This window comes from Pteropus medius, unplaced genomic scaffold, assembly GCF_902729225.1.
Source record: "Pteropus medius unplaced genomic scaffold, Ma_sr-lr_union100, whole genome shotgun sequence".
NCBI classification, from domain to species: domain Eukaryota; kingdom Metazoa; phylum Chordata; class Mammalia; order Chiroptera; family Pteropodidae; genus Pteropus; species Pteropus medius.
This window is the reverse complement of record NW_024340696.1, coordinates 5876722-5903003: the sequence shown is the minus strand read 5'-3', so window position 1 is coordinate 5903003 and position 26282 is coordinate 5876722. Positions and strand designations below refer to the sequence as shown.

General features: G+C 38.0%; 1 protein-coding gene across 3 annotated transcripts in view; it reads left to right on the top strand.

The window, feature by feature from the left end:
• Positions 1-26282, top strand: part of LGR4 (leucine rich repeat containing G protein-coupled receptor 4) — a 90660-nt gene that overhangs the window by 28136 nt on the left and 36242 nt on the right. For all 3 annotated transcript variants that reach the window (XM_039866036.1, XM_039866035.1, XM_039866037.1), the window contains exon 2: positions 19117-19188. In XM_039866036.1, coding sequence (XP_039721970.1) covers positions 19117-19188 — 72 coding nt within the window. The remainder of the gene's footprint in view (positions 1-19116; positions 19189-26282) is intronic.

The following is a 26282-nucleotide window of genomic DNA, read 5'->3' as shown; positions in this document are numbered from 1 at the left end:
TCAGCTCTGATCTACATGAGAATTTTTATGTTCTTTCCTCAGTCTTATCTTCTCCAGACCAAATCTCCTGTATTTTCCGTGGCTCCCCTAGTCAGAGTTTCGAGGCCTCTCACCAACCCAGCTTTCAGTTTTGGAGGCAGACTAGGTTTCTATATTCAGTTCATGCATTCTGCATGGGTACCTCGTACATGCAGAGCAATAATAATAATACGTCAAGTTCACAGAGGGCTCTGTAGTTTTAAAAATGCTTTCCTGTCTCTCCAACCCTGTGGCAGAGTAGATGTGTTCCCACTGGCCCATGAGGAACCTGAGAGCCTTTCTAAGAACAGACATCATTTAATTTTAGAGTTGGAAGGCTTTGCATACCATGCCAGCCTCACATCCCAGAAGAGAAACTGGACGCTCAGAAGAGTTGAGGGACTCATCTCAGGCCACACGGCTAGAGTTTGGCTATGGCCCTGGGGAATTGGGCTCCATTTTGAAGTCTGGGTTTAGTCCAGAAGTTGAACCACTCACTACACTCTGCTGCCTCTGTATTGTGCAGTGGGTTAAGAGAAGCATGAAGCAAATAAAACAGCGTTTCTTAGCAGAAGCCATTTGCATAGGAATAGGCAAGTGATTAGTTTTGCCTTTCTGTTTAGTTCCTTAAAAAATGTCAGCAGCTGAAGTGACGATGGGCACAAACTTTAGGAAGAAGGTCCATGTTGAGTGGTACTGTTCAGCGAGGATATTTTATACGAGACCTTGAAGAAAATCAGATTTGGTTGTGGAAGAAAAAAACAGAAGAATGTCCCATGTGAGGAGTCGAATGTAGTGTTCCTTAAAATATCTGTGGTGATGGGCCAGTTTTGTTTAATTTCTAAACCAGCGTAGCTTGGTACTTTTGTAAAATATAATAAAGGTTAATTTTTAGAAAATTAAAGAAAAAAAATGGAAAAATACAAACCCAAAGTTTTTATCCTTTAAGACATAAAATTACTTAGATTGCTACGATGTGAACTTGCCATCTCTCTGCTTGTCTCATTGTGGCTAGTTAACAGTTTGCAGACGGGCCCCGCCTTTTGAGTAGCAGTGACTTCGTGTGAACACAAGTGGGAAGGAGCAGGCTGCGGTGTCTCGGGGGTATGGCACAGGGGGCCTGAAGCAGGAGGACCTAGCCAGAGCAGAGGCGTACAGGCGAAGCATGGGAAGAAAAAGAAACCTAAGGTGGTGTTAACTGATTGACAATCTCAACTGCGAGGGGGATAGGGAAGTGTAAATTTGGCGCTGTGAGCAATGGGGATCCTCTGCAAGTTCTTAAGCAGGGGAACTGGCTTGTCAGCGCTGTGCTATAGGATGCTTTTGGATATTCCCAGTGACTCTGAGTTATCTGCTATCTGTAAGCTCTGTGTATACTCTGTGTCTGTCTAGTTGCATGTCACTCTTCCATAATTTCTGTTTCTCTTCATTTTCCTCTGTATCATTCAAAGAGCAGAAGTGGGCTGCTTTTGCAGGATCTTCCTCCTTGAAATTTGCCATTGGGCCTTCTTCGGAATGGATGGACGCTTGTCTAGAGTAGGTCAGTCTGTTTCCCACACTCCCTCTCCTATTGCTTTACCACCTCTGTGCAGTTGCGTTCAACTGCAGTTTTCTTCCAGAAAATTTCTAATTTTTAAACAAATACTTGTTAAATTTCTGAGTATTTTGAAAGCAGAGTCAAAGATGTGGGTTGGAGAGAGAGGTTTAGATGGAAAAGGCTGCTGGAATACAGTAGGAACCTCTGAGAAGTGTTTTTTTAGGCACTGTAAAGGTAGCTCATTGTAAGTAGAATCGGTGTGCCTGGTGTGTGGAATGTCTTTTTGCTCTTTGCCCGTGAGAGAATGGCTGTGTTTTGCTATATTGCAAGGGTCTCCAACCCACAGGCCACACAGCAGAACCAGTACCAGTCTGTCGCCTATTAGGAACTGGATCACACAGCAGGAGATGAGCAATGGGCAAGTGAGCAAAGCTTCATCTGTATTTTCAGCCCCTCTCCAGCGCTAGCCTCAGCTCCATCTCACATCATCAGGCATTGTATTCCCATAGGAGCACTGATCCCTGTTGTCAGAAAGGTTGGGGACCTCTGCTATATAGGACCAGAATTTTGGTATTGAACTACCGTGACCAAGAATTTGCCAAAGACATAGGGCTAGTAACCAGCAAGATGTGACATATAACAGGTCATGTGTATGGAGTGCTTTCCGTAAGACAGGTGTGATCTAAGCACTTTACATGCATTACTTTTTTTCATTCTCACAGACATTGTTAGGTCAGTGCCATTATTTATAATTTTTAGATGAGGAAGCTGAAGCACAGAAGTTGATCTGTTTGTTGATCAGCTAATATGTGGTAGAGCTTGGATTCGAACCCAGGCATCCTTGCTGCAAAGCCAGCTTTTTTACCCATTACGGTCTGAGACTGAGTGATCTTACAGTGTGAATGGAATGCTCTGAAGGTTGGTCATCTTGCGTGGGTTAGTCAGGTCTATGAAAGGACAATCCTTTTATCCTGAGTACTGAGAAATATGAGGGAAAAAGTGACCTCAGGATCAAGAAAGAAGAGCATACCCAAGTGCAGCAATGTCTTTGGAGGATGATGAATAACCGCAGGCCATTTAAACATCTGTGAAGCTTGTGTAGTTTAGCCTGGATGTTGGTTATGGAATGAGATGCCTTCTCCCCAAGAATACATACAATGTATTAGTTCCTGGACTAGGAGTTAGAAAATTAGTGGTGAACTAGACTGACTCGATCTTTGCCCTTGTAAATATTCTTCTCTAGTAGAGAAGACTATTACCATATAAGAAGGCAGCATAATATACTGCAGTGGCTCTCAGGTTTGCGTGTGAATCAGAATCACTCAGAGAGCATGTTAACATCACCAGAGTGTCCGATTAGTAGGTCTGGATGGAGTGGGGCCCAAGAACGTGCATTTCTATCATAGTCCCAATTGATGCTGGACCACACTTTGAAATCCCCTGGTTGAGTGGTTGGTGCTCTCACATAGTAAGTGCTTTGTGAGAGTTTTAAAAATAAATGAAAAGTAATAGATCATTCAAATCATAGCTAGAAAGAAGAAATAAACTGGATGGTAAGAAAGGGTAAACTGGGAGCTGCTATGAGGGGGTTAAGGAAAGACTATCTGAAGGGGCGACTTTGAGATGAACCCAGAAAGTGAGAATGAGCCTGCTATGGAAAGGGCTGGGGAAGAGTAATGAAGGCCGAGAGAATGAGAGAGCAAAGGCTTGGAGAAGGAAAGGCTCAGAGTGTTAAGCAGAAAGGAAGCTTGGGTGAGCTGGGGGCTGGGAAATGAATGGTTTGGAATGAGGTTGGGGAGAAGTACAGGGAGTTGTGGCATGAACCGTTTCTTATCTTAAAAAGATTGCTTTGGTTCATTGGTGCAGGTTGAGTTGGAGAGGGACAAGCTTGGAAGCAGGGAGACCAGATTGTAGGCTACTGTAGTGGTCCGTGGAGAGATGGGGATGGCTTGGATTAGGGTGGGAGCAAAGCAGGGGTAGACATGTGCTGGAGGAGTGCGCCCGCTTTGTGTCTGGGTGTTTATCACAGCATAGATGCTCACCATGGAGGCCATGAAACAGTTAAATTATATTTTATATGTGCTGTTTTAGAAAGCGGGGGAAGTGCTAAGAGCATTTTAGAAAAATAATGGTTATCAAAAGTTATTTTAATGCCTGCACCTCATTCCCCTGAGAGTGAACAACCTTCAGCTATCTGGAAAACTTGGCGATCCAGGACAGCTTGTTTTCTGAGATCTCCGGTTTAGCTATATTAATGTGGAATATAATCTCTGTGTGTCATTGCTTAATTGTTGGCATGTAGTGACTCAATTGGTAATTTAAATTAATAGACTGTGTGTATAAGCGCACTATTGTTCTTCTTAGATCTCGATGGAGCTTTGATTGGCACTTAAGTGATGGTGTATTTGAATTAATTACTGTAACTGAGAAAGAGCTGGGAAAACACATTAGGAAAAAAATGGACAGTTGTGATGTGAGAGTGAGAGGAATCCATTCAGTGTGAGAGGGAGCCTAGAATGAATGCTCCTGGGCTTAGAGAATAAAGGAATAGGTGCCAAGAACTCACAGCCACCTGGGGCCCGGTCTACACTACACCATGCACCAGAGGAGGCGTGGTCAGCTGGTAGCCCCACCCACTCACTGATGGGGGAACCCACCTTCCTGTCCTCCTTACCCCTCCTAACCTTTCTCTTCCTTGCTGGAGAGAGAGTCACATTATTGGTCCCCCTTTTCCTGACTCAGGATCCTAGCCCAGTCAGTTCCACCTCAGGCGGTCTCTTTCTCACATGTTTACACACATCCTCTTTAAACCTTGTGTTTCTTTTCCTTTTCTCTTTTAAATCTTGCCCAGTTACCTCAGGAAATTCTCTCCTTTTCTTTGTTCTATTCCTGGAGCCAAAATAAGGGGGAAAAAAAATTCTAGTCGTGGTTAATATTCATGAGATTCATGCTATGATAAAACTATTGACAAATGATCTAATTACCAAATCCTGTGGCAAATATATAGTTACTGATTACTTGGCTTTATTTGACAGCACTTGCTCTCCTTGAAACTTTTCCTTCAGATTCTTCCTTCATTTTCCTGATTATTTCCTTCCTGTTTCTGTTCCCTTCATATTGAGTTCTTTCTAAAAACTTTTTTCAGCCATCTTTATTTTTCTGCATGTCCTCACAGGGCAATGCCATCTACTTCTGCAGTTTTAATTTTCCTTCGCTGACTCCCACACCTTCATCCCCTCCCAACATTTCTCCTCAATTCTGGGCTTGAATTTACAACCAACGACTGTATAACACCACCTGAACTAAGCAGACCCAATACACATATCTCCCCTGTTATGTCCCCAACTGATGGTGGCATCACTCTCCCAGCTCTGTGGACAAAAAAAAAATACAGTGTCATCTTCTAGGGTCATCTTTCCTTTTCCCCAGCCTCTAATCACTAAGTCCTGACTCTGACAGGGTTCTTAACTTTCTTTTCCTTTGTGGTTGATTTTTCCAACCTCAACCTTCTTGTCTCTATGGTCACTCTTTTTATACTGTCACCAACATGTGTTTGTGCATTTGTTGGCTTATGTATGCCAGGCAGCTAGGGAGTGCTCACAAAATACTAGGATAATCCACTTTATTCCAAAAAGAATTCAAGGTAGCTTACAAAAAAATTTCTACAATGCAATGCCAAATAAATCGATGAGAAGACTGTGACTTACCCCCTATCCTCAGAATAGAGCAAGAAAAGATCACCCGGTGACAGAAATTACTGAAGCTACCAGCCTAATGTATACACTTGTGAAAAGGAGGGTTTACAGTTTGGGCTCAGAGAATCTTAGTAGCTGATAGCAAGAGGAAGAAAGAATCCACTTCTGTGATTATATATTGCCCGAAAGATGAAAAGGACACGTTGTGCAGGAGAAACACAGCTGTTCCTGGAATCGAGGTCAGAGAGAACTTTTTCCCAAGGGCTCTGATAAAGGGAAGACTGTGTAGCTTCATGAATCATAACCTCATCGCATTCTTACAATATCCATAGCAAGCACGTTTCATGGAGCTGCTGCTGCTAACATCATTCAGTGCGGCCAGTAGAAGAGTGCCAATGTGTAATTTCAATAAGGGTCGTTGTAAAGGTGTAGAGAATGCAAAATTTTGTCCATCTATCAGAATTTCTTCGTAACGCAGCCTTCTTTATGTTCCTTAAAAAAAAATCTTCCATAGCTTCTCGTTCCTGTCCTCAGACTGTTTATTATGTGGACATTCAGCGTCCTCTGTCATTTGAGTCTATGTTATCTTTTCTGGGTTTGCCCCTGATCCCTGAACTCCACATCCCAGCTGGGCCAATCTATTTGCTGTCTCCTGACAGGCTGTGTTCGCTAGAATCCACCTTCATGTGGGCTGCTCCTTTAGCTTTAAGGACCCTTCTCTCTCTCTCTCCCTTTTAATCTGACTTGCATACAGGTCCCTTTTTTTTTTTTTTTTAAAGATCAGTAGGACTGTTTTACTCATCAGGCCATCAAAGATTTGCTGAACAACAACAAAAGCTATGAGTTCTTTAAGTAAAACTGAATATCCTGCCGTTAATAGATCAATACCTTTTAAAGTATCTAGAATTCTACTTTAGCAATTTTGCCTTATTTTAAACTTATTACTTCTTCAAGGGCTAGCATTCTTCAGTAAGAAGAGACCTTTCATACATTTATTTGGTTAAGTACAGGTAGTATTGGCTTGTTTGTTTCCAGGTTTTATTCATAAGACTCGTTTATTAGTTGAGCTACGGCAAGGGGCTCAGCCAGCTCTTACTCATTAACCTCAGACTCTAAGCACCATTTAACACAGGGCTTCTGGGCAAGTTGTTTTCCCGTGTTCCAAAACATGTTGTTAAAACATTACTGCCACACACTCCAGCTTAAGGTAGTAGAAAGAACTCTGGTCTGGCATTTATCTTTTTGATTTTGATCTTGACGCTTTCATTAATTAATTATCTAACCCCTCTGGGCCTCAGTTGCCTCATTATTAAAATGAGATGGTTAGAGTAGATGGTGATTGGGTGATAATGATAATAGTAAAAATAATTGATTTTGACTGAGTGCTAGTGGCTAGGTATTGTGCTGGGCACTGGCTGGAGGTCACATCATCTAGTCTTCACAGCAGTGTTTTGAAAGCAGAAGGGTTATCCCATTTACATGCAAAGAAACAGACCCAGAGAGATGAAGGGACTTGCCCAGCTAGTGAGTGAGCAGAGTTGTATTCAGAACAGGGCCCTTGGTCTGGCTTCTGGGAGGAACTTTTAACCACTATGCTTTCTAGTTTAGTGGTTTTGTGAGATGTTATTTATAGGACAAAGCCTGTATTTTGAAATTTTGAGGAGGAAAAATTAGTTTTACTGAAATCCAATTTTACGTCATTCCTCCCGAGCTATTTTTAAATCCAGGAACTTGTATCTAAACGAAAGCTTTGCTCTCTTGCTTTTCTCCAAATGTGCTTGGTATGTAAGGTTATTATTTGGTTATAGTGATAGACTTTGGGAGGAAATCTGTCATTAACACTCTGCTGTCCATGTTGTGTTCGTGATTGTCCCAGAAGCGAACCAGGTGCCACTTGTAAAGATGAGGATATTTTATATGCCCTTTCTTTCTTTCCTCATGTAGCCATGCCTTTTGACTTCCTTTACAAAGATGGCTGGGAAATTAAGCCTTTTTAAAAATGTATTTCTTTGGAAAAGCTAAATAAGTACTTGTTACCATGACTATTAAAACATTTAACCATTGTCTGGCATGTCATTCATTCAACTGTGGCCATACATTGTGCTGGAGGCTTGGGATACAGTAGTGAGCAAAACACAGCCCCTACCCTAATGGAGCATAGGGTCCAGGTGGAGGAGCAGGAAATGGATCAAAGTGATATTTACAAACTGTACATACAGATGCATGATAAGTTGTTTTTCATATTATTATTATTATACAGATAAGGAATTAGCCATTTATTCAAGCCAATACCAAAGCAATCCAAACCAAGATTTCTACTTTATCCTATCACATCCAACGTGATTCAATCATATCTGCTGCTTGTTAGTGGGATGATCATTTATCATCAGAATGACCATCTCTTTGAGCCTTAAAAAGAGCACTATTAATAATTATGCTGAGACAATAGATATAATAAACTGGGATTGCCCCAGGAACACTGGAGTGTGTTGTCATCCTCCTTATTGGCATCTGAATTGAACTTCGAATTTTACATTCTTTATGGAGGGAGAGCTGGTGGGGGAGGGGAAGAGGAAGGGGAGAGGGCATGAATTAGAATTGTGTATCTGGTTTCACTGGGGTTTGGGGAAATGAAATATTCTATTCCTTATAGGAGTTTATTTCCTCAGACATTATTTTTGCTTTATGTACCAATTTAGTAACAAAAGTGCATCAATAAAACATTAAGTTAACGGAAGAACTGAGAGATTTTCTTAGAAGAACATCCTAAAGCGAGTAACCTGGAATGTGTTTGGAGTTCCTAGAGTATGTGTCTGTCTCTCTCTTTCATTTTAATAAGAAAATTTCAGGATAGCCCACTGTTTTCTGTCCCAGGTAAGTAACAAAGGACCATATGAGCCATATTGATTACAAAAATTGAAAGGAATTGAAGTTTTTTGTTTTGGGACATTTTAGAACTTAAAGCCTTCTCACAAATGGAGCTGTTTTAGGAGTATTACAAAACCAAATTTGAGAATCTTTGCTCCCAAAGATTCATGGTCATCTCAGATTTGATTGTATAGCCTCTTCTATACACAATAAGTGACTTTAATTAGTTGTAAGTCATTCTCAAGGGAAGGGAATATCTTTTTTTTTTCCCCCAAGAGGTGAAGTTCTTGTTTATCATTGTGTCAGGGAATAAATATCTTGAATGACTTTTTATAAACTCATTATCAATATCTGTTGCCTTATAGTCAACAGACAGGATTGTGTCACCCATTTAATACTTTTGAGTCATTTCTTTGAAGATAGACTATGTTTTATAAACCTTTTTAAAAATGGCCATCAGAGAGGTGAAGGGGGAAAGCGTGGTGTGTGTGTTTAGGGAGGGGTATTGTGTGTGGCTTGAAGGCAAGCGGTTGCCTCACAAAGCTGGCCTTACAGGGATGGTGAAATCCAAGAGAGCCTTCCTCTGGGTTCAGTCCTCGATCATTGGCAACTGGCCTTCCAGGTACAGATTGCCTCATTTAGCATTTTCCTCTTGCCTCAGCATTTGAGATCAGTGTCTTAGAACTTGGAATGCCTCTTGCCTGGTTTGATTATGGATGTACAGTCAGTGCTCATTGGGAGACTACTATGGATTTGGGGCATTAGAAGGGATTTGCTAGAATGTAGATTTTTGGGGTTTTTTTTTTTTAATCCTTAAAATCATTACATTATCTAAGGATGGTTTTGTTAGGTGATTTTAAATGTTTTATGCACAGTAAATGAAAAATGTCATGTTATCATGTACTTCTGAAAACCCCAATAGAACGCAGGGCAGTCAAATAGAAAGCAGGGTAGTCAAATAGAAATTTAGCTGACTCAAACTTGCCAATTCTGTTGAAACAATTGGAAGTAGTTGTATAATAAAGTTTTTTAAGTGTATATGTCTGTTTTTCTGTCACTCTTAACAAAGAAATTTCCGAGTAGGCACACGTGACATTCTCTTATACCATTGCTGTCAGTTTTAAAGAACCTATGTCACTAAAACACGGAAGTACCGGGGTATTAACAAAGATGAAGGAAAACTTCAAAGGTTACTAAAGCCATTGGCTAACCTTGTGCTGGGAAAACAGCTGTAGCTTTGACTCCCATTTGGATGAGGGAATAAGAAATACTTGGCTTGAATAACCAATTCCTTGCAGTCATGGTTCTGGCTATATTTCACAGACAATATATATGAACCTGAGACTAAGTGATATAGTATACAGACTTGAGACTTTGCAGTCAGGAAGACAAGCGCACACATGCTAGAACAAAATTTCCTAAAACTTAACTTTGACTACATTGGTACATTCTGATAATTTTGTTTTATTCTATTCTTTATTTCAATTTTTTTTTTAAAGTTGACTCTGACCCATTAAGATGATTTTACAACCCCTTAATTGGTTGTGAGCCGAAGTTTAAAAAATACACATCAAAACAGAAGTTTTCATGGGAGTGCATGTTTGAAGGCAAGAGCCATGAAGTAATGTTTTCCTAGCAGTGGTGTTAATAAGTGTAGCCATAGTAAAACATAAACCGTTTAGTTAATTAGAATATTTACCATAATAAATGCTGTTGGATTGATTTCTTTATGAATAGTGCATTTTGTCTGCTAGGATGAAGTAATTGAGTGTTTCTAATCTGCACAGACGACAATCCTTACAATACTTCTTGTTGATGTTAAATGGACTATGGAAATAGCATTTCGTCTGAGTGTGTTGGCTGGTAATGAGCACTGTTTTGTCATCGTTAGGGTTACCAGAACAGCTGTTGATGCCCAAAGAATGTCTGAGAACACCCATTAAGTTAGAAGAAAACAAGGAATATCATAGTTTTAACCCTTATCTGTCCCATGTGATTCCAGATGCTAGATATTTGATCAAACTATAGAAAGGAGAGTTTATGTTCTTTTTGTCTTTGGAATTCATTTTTCTTTGCCATTTAGTAAACATTCTCAAGCTTTAGAACATTTTATATTTTTCTCTTTAAAACACATCCCGTACTTGAAAACTACATTCCGTTTTTAAAGATAAAAGTAAAAAAGCCCTGAAAACAAGCGGGACTTGTTTCACTATTAGAAAATATTGCATTAGCCTGACTAGTTTTATTTTTTAACATTACCCTTTTAAGGATGTGTAATTTCAGCCATACATACCTTTCGTTTGTGGTATGATATTTACACACCAGTGTCTTGTTCGCTCTCATTTTTAACTTGTGTTAGCATCTCCTTGAAGAACACACCCTTAAATGTCTCCTAGGCTGTATTGCTTCACCAAGAGCATAAACAATTACAGCATAAAATATTACTTTGGAGATGAAGTCATGCGTCTTTCTTAATTACCGAACCCTTGTAATTCTGAAGGGGGTATGTTTAAGTCTGTACTCATTCACACACTTGCTAACACAAGCAAATGTCCCTACACAGATAGGAAAAACGTGAATCTAAGGGTTTCTTATTTTCTGCTAATTATGCATGGAATGTGCAGGAGCAGGGATGCCAAAGTCGGAGTCATAATGATAGATTTGGAAAGGACCTGAGAAGTTAGCACAAAATATTTTACAATAGAAGAAGTTGAGTTCCAGGGGGGCTGGGTTTCTTCCCCTCTTTTTGGTCCCATCATAGTCTGTGGCTGCCAGAATGATCATTCTACAGCAAACTCACCATGCTTTTAGAATAAAGTTCTGATTTCTAGAGATCACACGCAAGGCCTTTTGGGATGTACTGTCTTTTTCTCTATGAACTCAGGACTACATTTTATGTATTCTCTCCCTCTCTCTCTAAATGTATGTATACATAATCTAAATAGTTGTCATGAAACAATACCTATTCTTTTTTTTTTTATGTGATGCACTTTGATGTTAACTATTCATTATATTTCTTTTAAAAAATGCCATTTGCCACCCTCCAAATAGGTTTCATGTCCCTCTCTGTGCTGCCAACTTGCTAAGGGAGGGCTGGAAGTGTTTGGGGAATGTTTTCGGTTGCAGTAATTAGCACGTGCGAGGGAAAGAGGGATGGCAGGCACCCTATAGTGAGCAAGATCGTCTTGAATAATGAAGAATTATCCTGCTCAACATGCTAGTTGCGTCTCTGCTGAGAAACAGTGCCAAACTCACGAGTGAGACCGCAGGTTGAAATAGCATCTCTTTGTAAAGCACAACAGCCCCATCTTTGGAAGCCTTTCTCCTGCTCCGAGTTTGATTGAGCATCTTCCCTTGCTGTGCTACATGGATCGCAGTATTTACTTGTTGTTTTATTGTTGCCTTGTTCACTGCCTCAGAAGACTCTCCAGGGGAGATACTAATGTCTTCTTGTCTTTAGATACCCGGTGCCCTGCACACAGACACAGCCTAAAAGATGCTTAATAAAGAGAGAATGAAGAGGCTTGGCCCAATGTCCTGTTGCAAGAGGATAGCAGAGGTTGGGAAAAAAAACAAGAAAACAAACAAAAGCAGAAAAAAACCTAAAAAAGCACTACTGTTTTCCTGACTCAAACCACTGCTGCTGCTCATATTATTCGATTTTGGGTAGAGCTGAGAAAGAGGACCTTTAGCCAAAGGATGAATTATTTTTGTACGTGTGTGTGTGGGAAATGTGAGGAAGTAATATTATATGTGCTGTTATTTATAAAAGGCTAATGCAGATATACGAGTTTGAGTTACATGTGGTAAAATTTGCACTTTTTAATTACAGTTCTAAGAGTTTCAATAAATGTGTGCAACAGTCATGTAAGCAACATCAAAATCAGAATACAGAACATTGCCATCACTCCAGAAAGTTCTCTCGTGTCCTTTTGTAGTCACCCTTTCTGCCAGCCCATCTTCCCGGCTGTTGGCCACCACTGATCTGTTTTCTGTCTCTAAAAGTTTGCCTTCTCCAGAATGCTACATAAATGGAGTCGTACAACAGGTAGCCTTTTGGATCTGGCCTCTTTGGCTTAGCGTAAGATTCATGCTTGCTGGTCCTTGTATCAATAGTCTGCTCCTTTCTGCTTTCTTATTATTCCATTGTACGGATACACCAAAGTTTCCTTATTCACCCACCTGTTGAAGGATATTCAGGTTATTTCCAGTTTTTTTTATAATTATATAAGTAGCATTGCTGGGCCATATGATTAGAAGCATATGTTTAATTTTATAAGAAACTGCCAAACTGTTTTTCAAAGTGGTGATATTATTTTGCGTTCCCATCAGCAGTGTGGGAGCTGCGGTTAGTTGCCCCACATCCTCACCAGCACTTGGTGTTGTCAGCTATTATTATTATCACTTACATTTTAGCCATTCTAATAGTTGTGTGGTATCTCATAGTGACTTAATTTGTATTTCTCTAATGACTAAATGTTCACTGTCTTTTTATGTGCTTTTTGCCATTTGTATAATTTTCTTTGGTGAAGTGTTTGCTCAAATCTTTTTGCCCATTTTAAAATCCGGTTTCTTTTCTTACCGAGGTTTGAGAGTTCTTTCTATATTATAGATACAAATTCTTTATCTAATACATGTTTTGCAAATATTTTTTCTTGGTCTATTTTGCGTCTTTTAATTTTCTTAACGATGGTAATGTACTTTGAAAGTGTTTAATGGAAAAATTCTAAAATGCCCTAAATAGATGTTTTAATCCACAAAAGTAGATAAATGAATTAAACATTTTCTTCTATAGAAAGTTTTTATTTTTATTATTTTTTAAGATACGAAGTTGGCATTCTCTTTAGCCCTTCTGTGTTGTTAGGAAGATTATCTACTTGTTGAAGCGCCTTAAATAGATAATGATGTTGCAAGGTGATAAGTTTTCCCTGCAGTAATTAACATTAATTGTTAAGTGTTAGCATGGTAATTGTAGCAGCTATGCTCTTAAGGATTGCAAGGGTGCAGAGAAGCAAGTTTTGGATTCTTTCCACTTCTTTCCACTGAAGAGCACTGAGCCTTTATGCTTGAAACACCAGAGAAGGTGCCAGATAGCATGGAGCCAGTTTATCCTGCTGCCTAAAACTTAGTAGAAATCTGAGAAGGATGTCTATTGTGACATTGAGTTGGATTCTAGCGGCACCAAAACATGGAAGGTCAGAAAAATATCTGGAGCAAAATCTGACTTAAATGGCCTAGATACTGTTTTGGCCCCATTTCAGCAGTTTAGGAAAGAACAGTATCTTCACATATATGTAGCTCTTCCTATTGCTTTCAAAATGTAATAATGCATTTTTAAAGGTTAAATTTAATTGAATATTGCAACAATGCCTTAAATAGTAGTAACAAGTTAAGAATAGAGTGAACTGGATAATTGAACTGTGACTATATCTTTTGATATAAAAGGTTCATCATCCTAGCCTAGTGCCTACACCTGAGCGGATAGTGGATACTTTGTAAATGTTTGTTAAATAGGCAACAGTATACCTCCTTTCCTCTTGTAAAGGAAAATCCTAATTAACCTTTTTTCTTTTTGGCATGGTGGCTTCCAGTAGCAAAGAGGTTCCCATCCGTGGTGTATGGCCTGCCGACAAATAGCATTGAGATATATTAGCTTCTATTATTTACACTTTCATTAAAAGACATAAGATTTATTTTTCATTTTGCAGATGAAGAGTCTTAGGTGTCAAGATAGAAATGTGTTCAGACCTATGGGATTTCATATTTGTAAAAAGTATAAACCATACATAGACAAATCTGTAATGACACCCAAAAATATGACAGTGGTTACTTATGGGTATTGATATTGTGGGTGGTTTTCTTTGTAATTCAGTTTTTAAGGAACAATTAACATAGGTTACTTTTGTTAGTACAAAAAGTTCAAGAAGAAAAGAGAATACTTGTCCAAAGATATGGAATCTTGTCAGAAAAGAAATTAGGTTCTTCATAAGCTTTGACTAGAACTTTGGTGTTTTAAGTGTATCTATATGTATATTACACGTGGACAAGTAAGGCCTCTTCAAATTTGTTCCACCAGAGAAATTTTTCAAATTTACTTTTAGTTTTTTTTTTGTTTTTGTTTATACTGTAGACATCTATCTGTTAACTGGAGATGGGCCTGAAATTTTTGGTTGATTACAAAAGACCCTAGAAGAGTCATTGGAATAGTATTAGTTCTTAGTCATTATCAGCTTGTATTTGTTGAGTTTAAAGACTTCACCACCATTTTCTCGAGAACATATTAGAGAACGCTGTGTTTTCTAGAACCTGTATGTAATTGACTTTTTAGACTATTGGGTAATTGTTGAGACATAATCAACAATACAGCAGCAGCAATATAGTTTTATCTAATACCAATAGGAAGCCTTACTCAAATTTAGATAATGTTGGGAAAGTCACAGTATATTTTGCCACAGTATATTTGTGGCAAAAGGCCCAGACATGACAAGTATGCAATGGTGGAGCTGACAGTGGTACATGCTTGGCCATCAGCAAACAGGTTAGGCTCGCTTAGGGAGCCTTTTACATGGATTTTAAAAGGTACCTTGTTGAAACATGATGTTCCTTCTTTACTCTCTAGATACTTTGGCATTAGTAAATTTTATGAGGGAAAAAAAGATGAGAGTTTAACCACTGGGGAGATTTAGCAGTTTAAATTAAACAATCACACCCTTTAAATTTTAATTTTGAAATCAGTGACTTGGTGTTTGAGTGTTCACCTTTATTTTTCTAGTGATGTGCTTTTGCATTTTTGGTTTCTGTAGTAAAAATTGGGGAGTATTGAATTGTGTGGGTGTGATATGTAGATGGATGCTGTGTTCCAGTTAGTGTACCTTGAGAGACCTAACAATGAAGAATTGTACTACAAAATGAATAAATATATATAGAAAAGATACATTCAAGAACCGCCCTGCCTTCCCCAGTAAAGGTTTTAGGTTCTATCCCATTTAACACTAAACTGCTTGAGGTCATCCTGATCTTTTTGAAAATGGCTCTTGTGTTCCCTTGTTTCAAAAATTTCCTATAAGACTGTAATTTTTTAAAAGGGTGCTTGACTCTGTCAACAGTTTTTCTTTTAAAATAGTGTTTGATCTTGAAGGGTTCTTCCAGCTTGAAATCCTTGGCACTTGGAGTTCTAGAGTTCAGAGTGTAGTTTTGTAGGTAGTAACAACTCCAGGTTCTAGGTCTTCTGCACCATTTTGTGTTTCTATTGTGTCAAAGGGTTTTCTTTCTGGGAAGGAAGGTCCATGGGATGCTTGGTTAGCTCTTAGCCCACTCTGGGTCCACTGAATTCATACAGCTTCCAGGAGTAGCTAAAACATGGACGATGATAGGATAATACCTATTACTTAGCTTATGTGTCACTTGACATTTTCTGATCTTCGTAATAAATGTTTAGTTATTACTGCTTTCTTTTTTCCAAATGAAAAAGCTGGGGCTCAGAGATGAACAGCTTGCCCACTGTGAATCTACAGGTGAACCTTGGTCTGTCTGGCTGCCAAGCCCGAACACTTCCAGCTATGCCAGGCTACCTTCAAGTAAGGCCATAGGTTCTCTTGAAATTACCCTTCAGAGGTGTTAATGAGTGGGTGGTGCTGTGATCTTGTGTGATTTTTCTTTTTTGGAGGGTTTCTATGTTACATTTATTTTCTTCCATGAACCCAAGATGGCAAATCACTGGTTTAATGTATCTTTTCTACACAATTTCAGATGTTACTGGTAAGCTTGTGTCACTTGTATGAATATCAGAGCCTTGATCTCAAGGTATATCTTCTAGCTGAAAATTTGCCATACACCTTTCTTTTACTTATGTACTTTAATAATTTCTATGGCTTATGGGCCCAGTATATTTATAATTGTTGACATAGGGCTTCCATCTGTAAATTGTTACAGTTAACTCATCACTACCAGCGTCCTTTCCCGACTTAAGCTCTTTTGCTGGTGTTGGTGACGTCAGGTCTGGAATGGGCTCTGAAGGCTGTCTGTAGGTTGTTTATCACCATTAGCCCTCATTATTTTAAATGAGTACCCACCCACCTTATACTCTGTAACCACATGTTTCCAGCGCTTCTCTGCAGATAACATCTTGTAGCTGCCTCCCTCTTCTTTCCAACCTTATTCACACGTTTTGTAACTGAAGCCCAGAAAGTAGGAGAGAAAACATATATAAAGAGAAAAACTCTCTGGGTATGTGAAATTCAGAACAATTTGGAAACAAGTGTTGCTCTTGAATCTGAAGCTTTGAAACAAAACTTCAAGTCGTGTTTAACATAGATTAGTTTGTAAATATGGAGTTCCACTAATTGCATTTATAGCTTACAGCAGAGCTACCTGTTATGTCTTGTTACTCTGAGGGAAAAAAAAAATGAGAGAATTATATAGATGTATGTGTTTTAAAAAATTGGAATGCAGAAAATAGTGTGGTGTAAATTCTCTCTAATTATGGTTGTTCTATTTTTTTTTTTATGTGAGATAATTAATCAGTTTTTCTGTTACCGTGGTATGCACCTGAATTCAGGTATGCTGAACTTCGAAGCAACTGTATAGCAATTGCTATTTTTTAAAGTAATAAATTATGGTTGCCTTCTTCCTCCTTTTATTGGAATAACTAAAGAATACCAAAATTGTGTGATATTTTATAGAATCACTACTTACTTAGATTGTTAGTTTGCCTTTCAATATGATTAAAAGTTTTGTTGTATTCCTGTGAGTGAGTTTATTGGTTAAGGCCAAATGTGTTTGCAGTGGGAGTGACCCAGTTTTATAATGGCAAATTAATAGTCTTTAACTTTTGGGTTATGGTAAATTTTTCAGAAACATGCCCTTTCCATAAAATGAAGCTCTTGTGTTTTCATCAGAACTGGTGAGTGCTTACATGAAAACTGCAGAAAAAGGTAAATCATGGAAGTATATAATGTTAGGCTTGAAAGCCACTCAACCAATTTCAATTTCTTCCTCTTACAGATAAGCAAACTGAGGCCTAGGATGACACAGCAGTGATGTGGCAGTGCCAGGAGCTGAGCCTGCTTCTTCCGACCCCTGTTTTATTGCCATTGCTCCAGTATCTTTCTAGAAAACAAAAGATTCTCTTCCCCTTCCCCAGTGATAATGGTAGCTGACTATAGTATCAGGGCTAGGGTTTATAAATAATTATCTAACGTATGTTAGTTTAACATATATTAGTTTGTAAATATGGAGACCCTGGAGAAGAATTATTCCTAAGAAGTATATTAATTTCATTTTTCTTTTAAGTTGTCTTTCATAGACTTTGAGTCATTTTCAATAATATGAAATTTTGGAATGCATGTAAATATGGTCATAGGGTTCATATCAAGAACAGTTTTGTGTTTTAGGACATTTATATGAACTTTGGTTCCTGAATTGCTAAAGCTTGACAGTTTTTTTAAGTCATCAAGCAAAAGTGGTTTTCCTTTGAGGTTCATTAATGATTGTGCCAAGGTCTTGGGGGCAGTATCGCTCCCTTTTTTTTTTTTTTTTTAACTTTGATAAGACAGAGGCTTTGCTGCATCTTGACTACCCCTGGAGAGAAGTAACAGGATTCAAATGATACTTGGGAAGACTCGGGGTCTGCAGATAAGATTAGGGACTCTGGAGTTTTCATTTTCTGTTGTTACACCACTTGTTGAGGGGCCTTGGGGAGATGATTTACCTCAGTCAGCCTCAGTTTCCCTATTTGTAAAGTGAGCTTTTGTGTGTAGTCTTATGTTATCAGAGTTCTCTACATGTTAGCTGCTACCGTGGTTGCTGTTTTTGCTGCTGCAAAATGATTGTTACTCCCAAGCCAAAAAGTTTTCCAGACCTGCCATGGGCAGGGCTAGTAAGAAGGGATGCAGATTTTATTTCTAAATTTTAGTGAGAGGAAATATGGGGTGAAGGGACTCAACTACCTTGGTACTGAAGTTGTCACCTTTGAGAGTAAATTCTACCTTACCTAAGTAATGAAAATTACAGTGTTATTTTTCGTGCTTGATTTCTGCCCTCTTATGCCAATATGTCTAACCTGGTAAAGGGAAGGTCACATGTGTGAATTTTCATGGTGATTTCTAGAAAGGAGAGACCTTGATGGCTCAGCCCTCAAAGATTTTAACACAAGGTTAAAAGGCGAGAGGCAGAAGTATCCGAGTGAAGCAACCAACCCATTGCAGGCTGGAACTGTCCCTTATGGGGCTGCCTTAACCTGCCTTTCACGGTGTCGATATTAAGTGAAGTATGGAAGGAGAAAGCCAGTTTTACAGGCAGCTGCCAGAGAAGAAGGAAGTGGCTAATAAAGTGTTTTTTCTAGCTGTTTCAACCAGTTAATTGTTGAGTTACTTCGTTGAGTGAATTCTCTCCTTTCTGCTGCCTCTGTAAGGAAAAACTGGACATGGACTGCATACCTGTCATGTATGCACTTGTCTCTAGCCTGCATCTGTTCATAGGCTAAAAATGAAATCCACTTACAACTATTACTTGGAGGACTTTTATAGGTTTTGCAGAAAATATCACTGGAGTACAGCTAGGACCTGTTTTATTGTTCCTGACACTGGCTTAAGGAGCTACCTTTTTTTTTTTAAGGAGCCAACGATTTTTTTTTTTTTTAAATGAAGTTCGGGGGTATTTGTTTATTTTTATTAGGTTATAGCTCTTCAGATACCAGAGCACTGGGAAGCCACACTGGCCCACCCATTGTACATAGTTTGAGACTTTTTTTCTCAAAGAAATCACAGGATCTCTGGGTATGTTTCTAAATCATGGGACACAATTTATGATAAAAGATTTAACCTTTCTCTTTTATCTGTATTCTGAAGCCAAATTATGACTATTCCTATGTCTGTCTGCTGTGCTCATTTTTTTGTGTTTCTTTACAAAATCTCAGCATGTAATTATTATTCTGTTGAATTAAGTGCTTTAAGTCTAGTGTTACTTAGTTAACAACCTTGTTAACTTTATGTTTTCCAGGGATATCAGTATGAACAATATCACTCAGTTACCAGAAGATGCATTTAAGAACTTCCCGTTTCTAGAGGAGCTGTAAGTATCACTTTGAGAAATGATTGTTTGTTTTCCCGCTTCTCTTCAGAAGCCCTTACAACAGATACAGTCTAATGTTTCCTGTTAGGGGACAGATAGCTTCAGTGGGCTTTATACAAAGGAAATCATGTGTTTGGGGGAGAAACACACTGGATTTTTTTAAGCGGTGTAATTGCTGAAGTTATTTTTGAAAGTCAGGACTAAAAAGGTTACTTACATAAGACTTTTTTTTTTTTTTTTTTTTGCTGAAATTATAACTGTGGGTGCTGCAGTGACACAAGTTAATTACAGTGCTATCCTGAGATAACAAGGCTGCTGTGTAATTACTATTGTCGTCAAAGGAGTTGCTGTATGGGTAACACAACCATAAAGAATAATACAAGGCATTTCAGGGTCATGATGCAGCAGACGATATCAACACAAGTGAGCAGAAAACTGGGTGTAGATCCCTTTGGACTTTTGCGGATGGGGTGAAGGCATGGAAGAGACATCTTCCAGGTCTCTAAGAACACCTGTAACTTTAAGAATGTTTCGGAACTTGTCAGCTGCATATCATATTTCCCGTTTAATAGTTTAGATTGTGGAAAATTTATTTTCACTTGTTTTAAACTCTAATGTGTTTTGCTCTCCACACTTTTGTGAAGTTCATAGTTAAAATAGGCACTTTTAGATTTTAAAGGAATTGGGAACTATCTATCTGCAGAATCCAGGTGAAAGAAATAAAATCAGACTTGAATCAAGTTCGATAGACTTTTAATGACCAAGCTAATTGATTATGTAGTATGTAGAGGTAAGAAGATTACAGTTTGATACTAAGAACAACAAAGAGATACAGCCCTGGAGGAATCTAAACTCATATAACAGATTTAGTCCTACAGTCCAGCTGTTGAGTATTAGATGCAAGTCAGTGAATGTCTCTCCGATTTAGCTCAGCCCCTCCCCAAGCTGGGGCACAGGAATCAAGTATAAGACAGGCAGGTTGTGCTCTCTGCTTCTGACCGAGCATTGAAATAGCAGTTAAGGATTTAATAAAGTTAAGGAGAAAGTTTTCTTCCCACAGTACTTAGCTGAGCATAATGTTCCCACAGCAAAAACTAAACAAAGATTATTTGCCACTTCCAAGCTGGTGACCAGGTTCAAGTTACTTAAGTTCCCTCTGCTCAGTTTCTTTGTCTGTAAGGTACAGATAACAACAGTCACTCTCTTGTAGTATTGTGGTGAAGACAATGAGTTAATAGATGTTAAATACTTAGGATAGTTACATAAATGCTAGCTAGTATTTCTATAACTATCTTAAAAGTGCATTAAAAAAAGCAGTGGAATACATACCAAATACTATCTTTGGGTAAAAGGGTTAAATATTTATTTTATTTTGGGGGGGGCCTATGTGTTTTTGTTTAGTGAACATTAATTATTTTGTAATAAATACTTATTTTTAATTAAAATTTTAAATTGAATTTAAAAGGAGTGAACTATGCGCTTTTGAAGCCTGAGTCCTCACCACTCTTAAGCTTTGAGATGCTTTACCTATTCCCTTTTATTTCACATATAGTTTTAGATTTAGGATTAGTATCCCTTTACAGAAGTAATTATGCAATGAAAGAACATTAACAAGTGGTTTGTTCTGCCATTGTGTAACCACTGTGGGATGTGTGACAGACCAGATAGGAAGCGGAGACGTTCTTTTCTTTGGGTGGGGTGATTATGTGCCTTTGATTGCCAGTTCCACTCTGAGGGGTCTTGTAGCGAGGACTTGGATGTTGAGTCAAACCCGGTTAATCTCTGCTTTGTGAAGTTCATCTCTCGGATTTCTTAAAATCTCAAATGACCAAACATATGTCAAGCTCATGAGTTCTGTTAGCCGAGTCTTTTAATTGGCACCGAATTGAATTTGACCACTAGTTCTTTGTAGCTAGGTCATGTTTTTTCTGTATTTTGCTCTTGCAGTGATGGGAGCCTATCAAATCAAGTCAGTACGCCTTCTCTAAATATTGTATGGGATTTCAAAAGTACATTCGGTTAGGAGAGCTGATGGTTAATTTTAACAAATGGTTCAGAGTAGTGTTTCGTAGTCTGGGAATACTTCAGGCATTCAAGGGAATTTTTTTCCATGTTAATATAAGCATGGTAAAAAAGCCCATGTTTTTTCTTTACAAAACATTGTAGTTGATTTTGACATTCCGAAATGATGCAGCCATAACTATTGTAATATTTCATAAACAGCGTAACCATTAGTCAAGAAGTCATCTGGAAATCATTTAAGAGTAATTGTGAAGCCAAAGTGCCCTGAGTAGAAATGAATGATTTACTGCGGATTTTTCTCCATGATATTTAATGAGGTGTGCTTTACAAATTGTGACTGGTTGGCCAAATATTATATGATAATCCAGAATGCTTGGAATATTGGGTGGAATCACTTCCCAACCATACTTTAGAAGTATTTATAGATATTTAGACTTTCACGACTTTCACTTATTGTTTCAACAAATACTGAATCTGCTACATGCCAGTGTGGTGGGTGCCAAGGATACAGAAACCTGTAAGTATGGTCTTTGTCCTTGGAGTTGACAGTCTGTCTAGGCTGTGGTGTCCAGTTCCATAGCCACATGTCACAGGTAGCTATTTAAATTTAGATCTAAAATAATTAAAATTAAAGAAAAATTTAAAATCCAATTTTGTAATTGAACTAGCCATCTTTCAAGTGCCCACTAGCCACCAGTAGCTAGTGACTGTTGTATTGGACAACACAGATAGAAAACTTTTCCAATGTTTCAGAAAGTACAATTGGATAATATTGGTCTAGAGGAAGAGAGAACTAATATAGAAGTGTGTGCAGGGTCAGTGAAAGTCTGAAGCAATATATTTACTTCAGACTGTAGGATTTGAGAAAGGTTTCCCGCAGTAGCTTCAACTGAGTCCTAAAGGGCACATAGGAATTAGCCAGATGAGGAAGAGTAGTAAAGGAGCTTCAGGAAGAACCTTGCGGCATATGCAAAGAGATAGACATTTCAGAAACATTGGAACCTATGAAGTGCTTAGTTTTTCCTAGTGAAATACCGAGAAATTTGAAATATTGAAAAATAGAGAAATGTAAGAGATGAGGCCAGTTCATGAAGGGACATTTTAAGCTAAGGAGTTTAGACTTTATCTTAAAGGAGCTGAATTGGATATGAGGGTGAGTAATGGAGACGATAGTAAGATTTTTGCTCTGAATGATTGGGTGACATTCACTGAGACTAGGAACCTGGAGAGCCTCTCTGTTTGGGGCATGAAGAATTCAGTTTTATAAAGATAATGATGGTTAATAGCATGCACAGAGAACTTTACAAGGTATGAAAGTTCGTTCTCATAACTCTGTGAGGAGAAGCAGAAGCTGAGCTTCATTTGAATTCATACACCTGGTTTGTAGTTTTACTGGGACTTGAGGTCAGATCTCCAAAGGCTTGTGAGTGATGTGAGTGGTGTATATGTTTTCTTAGGGGCTGTTTCATCCAACTTTTTCAATGAAATATACTTTAGATACTACTGTTGCCAGTTATTTTTTTTTCCACATTTAACCTACTTTTGAAGGTTTTATAATTTATAAGAATCATAACCACCCCTTCCTCTCAGGTATACAAAAACATAGGTTTTAGCTCTAAATTCAATACCTACAAAGTCTGAAATCCTGATTTTTGCACCTCAGTTTCTACTCTTTAAAATGGGACCATTGTGAAAGGCAAATGAGGTAAATTTTGTAAAAGCGTGCGACCATATACAAGAGCAAGGTAAATTCTACTACTCCTCTTAAACATTGCAGTTTTTCTTTTTCTTAAACTGTTTGGGAGAGAGATCGTTGTATTTGGGGTTGAGAGTTAGAGTGGGCCTACAGGTTTCTGTTAACGATGTAAAAGGAAAGTCAAAATTCTTAGAAAACATTTATTTAGCATCAGCAGGATCTGTTGTCTGATATGATGCTGCCACAACTATTTTCGATTCTCCTTAAAACCTGCCAGGGCATTGGTAACCATTAGGGGAATGGCTAAAATATAGAGTTGTGAAATGAATTTAATTAGAAAACAGCGGAAGGTATGCCCAACTACTTTTCCATAGGCGACCAAGAAAAATCTGTGGATGTGACTTTGAGCTTAGGTGTTGTAGCAGCGGTAGAAACCGTTGCCAGCTTTGGCACTTGTACAGTTATTGTTTAACACGTACTTTAAGATGAGGATAATTCCGTTCATTTCAAATGTGCTTTGACTTTGGAACTCTTCACAATGCTTAAGTGAAACTTGGGTCTCAGAGTACTAGTTCAAGATTACTATTTTTTTTTTTTTATGTATAGATCAATTCTAAATGGAGGCGTTACTTTACAAAGGATGACTGGTAAATAATTTGAACAGAGAGATTTCAAGTCAAGTACAAATAGTGGGTCAAAACCGAATAGTTTAATATATAAATATTGGCAGTATATGTATATATGTATACACAAATACACAAAATCAGACTTACAAAATATTGTAGGCTTAAAGAATCTTTGCACATAGCATTGAATTAAATTTCTCAAATGTTAACATTCTTCTGTCTCTCTCTTTACACACATACACACATACAATATATAATGTGAAATACACGTATATTTTTTCCTGAACCATTTGCGAGTAAGTTGCAGTCATAATGCCCCTTTACCTCCAAATATTGCAGTCTTTCTTTTTTAAGTCTTTCTTGTTAATTCTAAAAACACAAGGATATTGGCTTAAATAACTGCAGTTCAGTTGTCAAACTCAGAAAATTAGTACTGATGTATATCTATCTATAGATAAATAGATAGATGATAGATAGATAAATATCAGATCTATACATAAAATCATCTGATCTGTGATTCTTATTAAAATGTAACAGCTGTTCCACTAATGTTCTTTATAGCAAAAGAAACAAATTTATGGTTTAGGATACAATCTAGAACAAGTTGCATCTGGTTACTGTGTCTTGATAATTTTTTTGTTTTAAATTTCTAAAACTATTTTTTGTTGTCTGAGTTAATGCATATAATTAAAATTGATCAAGCGTGGCAAAGAGAAACTCTTTTAGGGTGCAATAGGAATAAATGACAGCCAACATTTATTGAGAGTTTATTATATGCTGAAAACATAATACATACTAATTGATTTAATGCTCACAAAGCCCCTATCCCTATGGAGCACGTAGGACATTTATTATCACCCCAATTTACAGATGAGGACATGAAGGCTTTGGAGAGGTGAAAAACTCAGTGTGGTCATAGCAGAGCCAGGATTTGAGTCTATGTTGATCTGATTCAAGTCTTTCTTCTTAATTTCTAAGTTATAATATCCTCAAGAGGCACAGGATTAAAAGAGAACTTAGGAGACCATGTACTTGCTATCACCTACTGCTCTAAGTATGTGGTTGGCTGCTCAACATTTCCCCTAATTAGTTCATTGAATAAAAATTTTATTAACAAGGAGTTCTTCCTAGAACACGATTTTTTTTTTTGACTAAACATACCATTTTATAGATGAGAATATCAAGGGCCAGCAGATGAGTGGCTTGTCCAAGGTACCACAGTGAGTATGTAACTGAGCCAGAATTAGACCCACATAGTTCAATGCCATTTCCACTATATCCTATCAGCTTTCATATTTCTGAGATGTATAAGTGATCTCAAATGTTCTTACTGGTTTGTTTAGAGCTGTTGAAAGTAGCTGACTATTGTTCTCTTCTAATACAAAGAATTTCCTTTGCTTCTAAACTAAAGTTTGAGTCGTTTAATATTCCCTTGATGAAGACTTCTCAGATCAGCTCTATCAACTGCAGTAATTTCCCAGGAAAAGCAAAAAATGGTCCTCAGTTGCTCCAGTGATATTTGACAGTTAAAAATATTAAATTCTTGGAAGCATTTTCTTGTTTCACTTTCTAGAGCTTTGCTAGGAGGACTTGGTAGCGAAGATCACCGCCTTTATGTACTGAGATCACAGAGTGTTAGTTGTCTCATTCATACCTTTTTCAATGTGTCATTTGGGGGAATTCTCAGATTAAGGAGTAAGGGTGAAAAGAGAGAAATGGGAAGGAACCTGTGCTAAATGGACCTTCTATGTACCAGATAGACCCTCCTAAAACAAACTTTTTTTTTTTAATTATAAGACTCTGTGAACTATATTTGTTCCTATTTTGCTGATGAGGAGGCTGGTGCTTTTTGTTGTTTTTTTTTTCAGAGAGGATAAGTAACTTTCCCAAGGTCACACAACTTGTTAGTAATGGACCTCAGGTCTGACTATGTTCCTGTAGATGTAGAGAGGATGAGGAAAGACTTATTAGACAATTTATTAATTCAACAAACTTTTATTAGGTAAAACGCTGTTCAGTGTTGAATTAAATGAGGTTCTTGCCTTCAAGAGAGATGAACAGTGTCCTGGAGTTATGGGAGTTCAAAGGAGAAGGGAAATAACTTTTAGTAAGAAGGATTAAGGAAGATCTCATCAAAGAGTTTGCATTTCTGGAGAGCCTTGAGAGATGGTAGGAGTTACGAAGAGATAAAGAAAAAGGAGCAAAGACATGGAGACAGACTGGGCTAGGTAGGCAGAATGATGTGGTGGTTGGTTTGGTTGTAGTGCTGAACTCTCGAAAGGAAGTTATGGGAAACCAGAAAGGAGTTTGGGGCCAGTCTGAGGGTCTTTCTTAGCTGACTAACAAGGAATTTCAACTTTCGAGTGGTTATTAAAGGTTTTTAAGCTAGGAAATGACTTGATCAGATACGACCTTCAATTAATGTAATCTCATAGCAGAGAGTAGGGTGTTTGAAATCGAGAGAATGTAGGGCGACAAATGAAGATGCTAATGGCAATGGTGTAAGTGGGAATAATGAGAATCTGAACTAGGGCAGATGAGAGACTGAGGGGGATGGGGGAGCCTATGCAAAAGATGCTGTGGAAATAGAATCAAGGATGTCTCAGCTGGGATGACATAAGGTGTCACTGATAACACATAATTTTAAGATTACCGTGAGTCTGGTGGTGCTTTGGCAAAATTAAAGATAATACAGAAAGATAAATTGTTTCAGAAGAGAAGATATTACATGCAGTTTTGAATATACATAA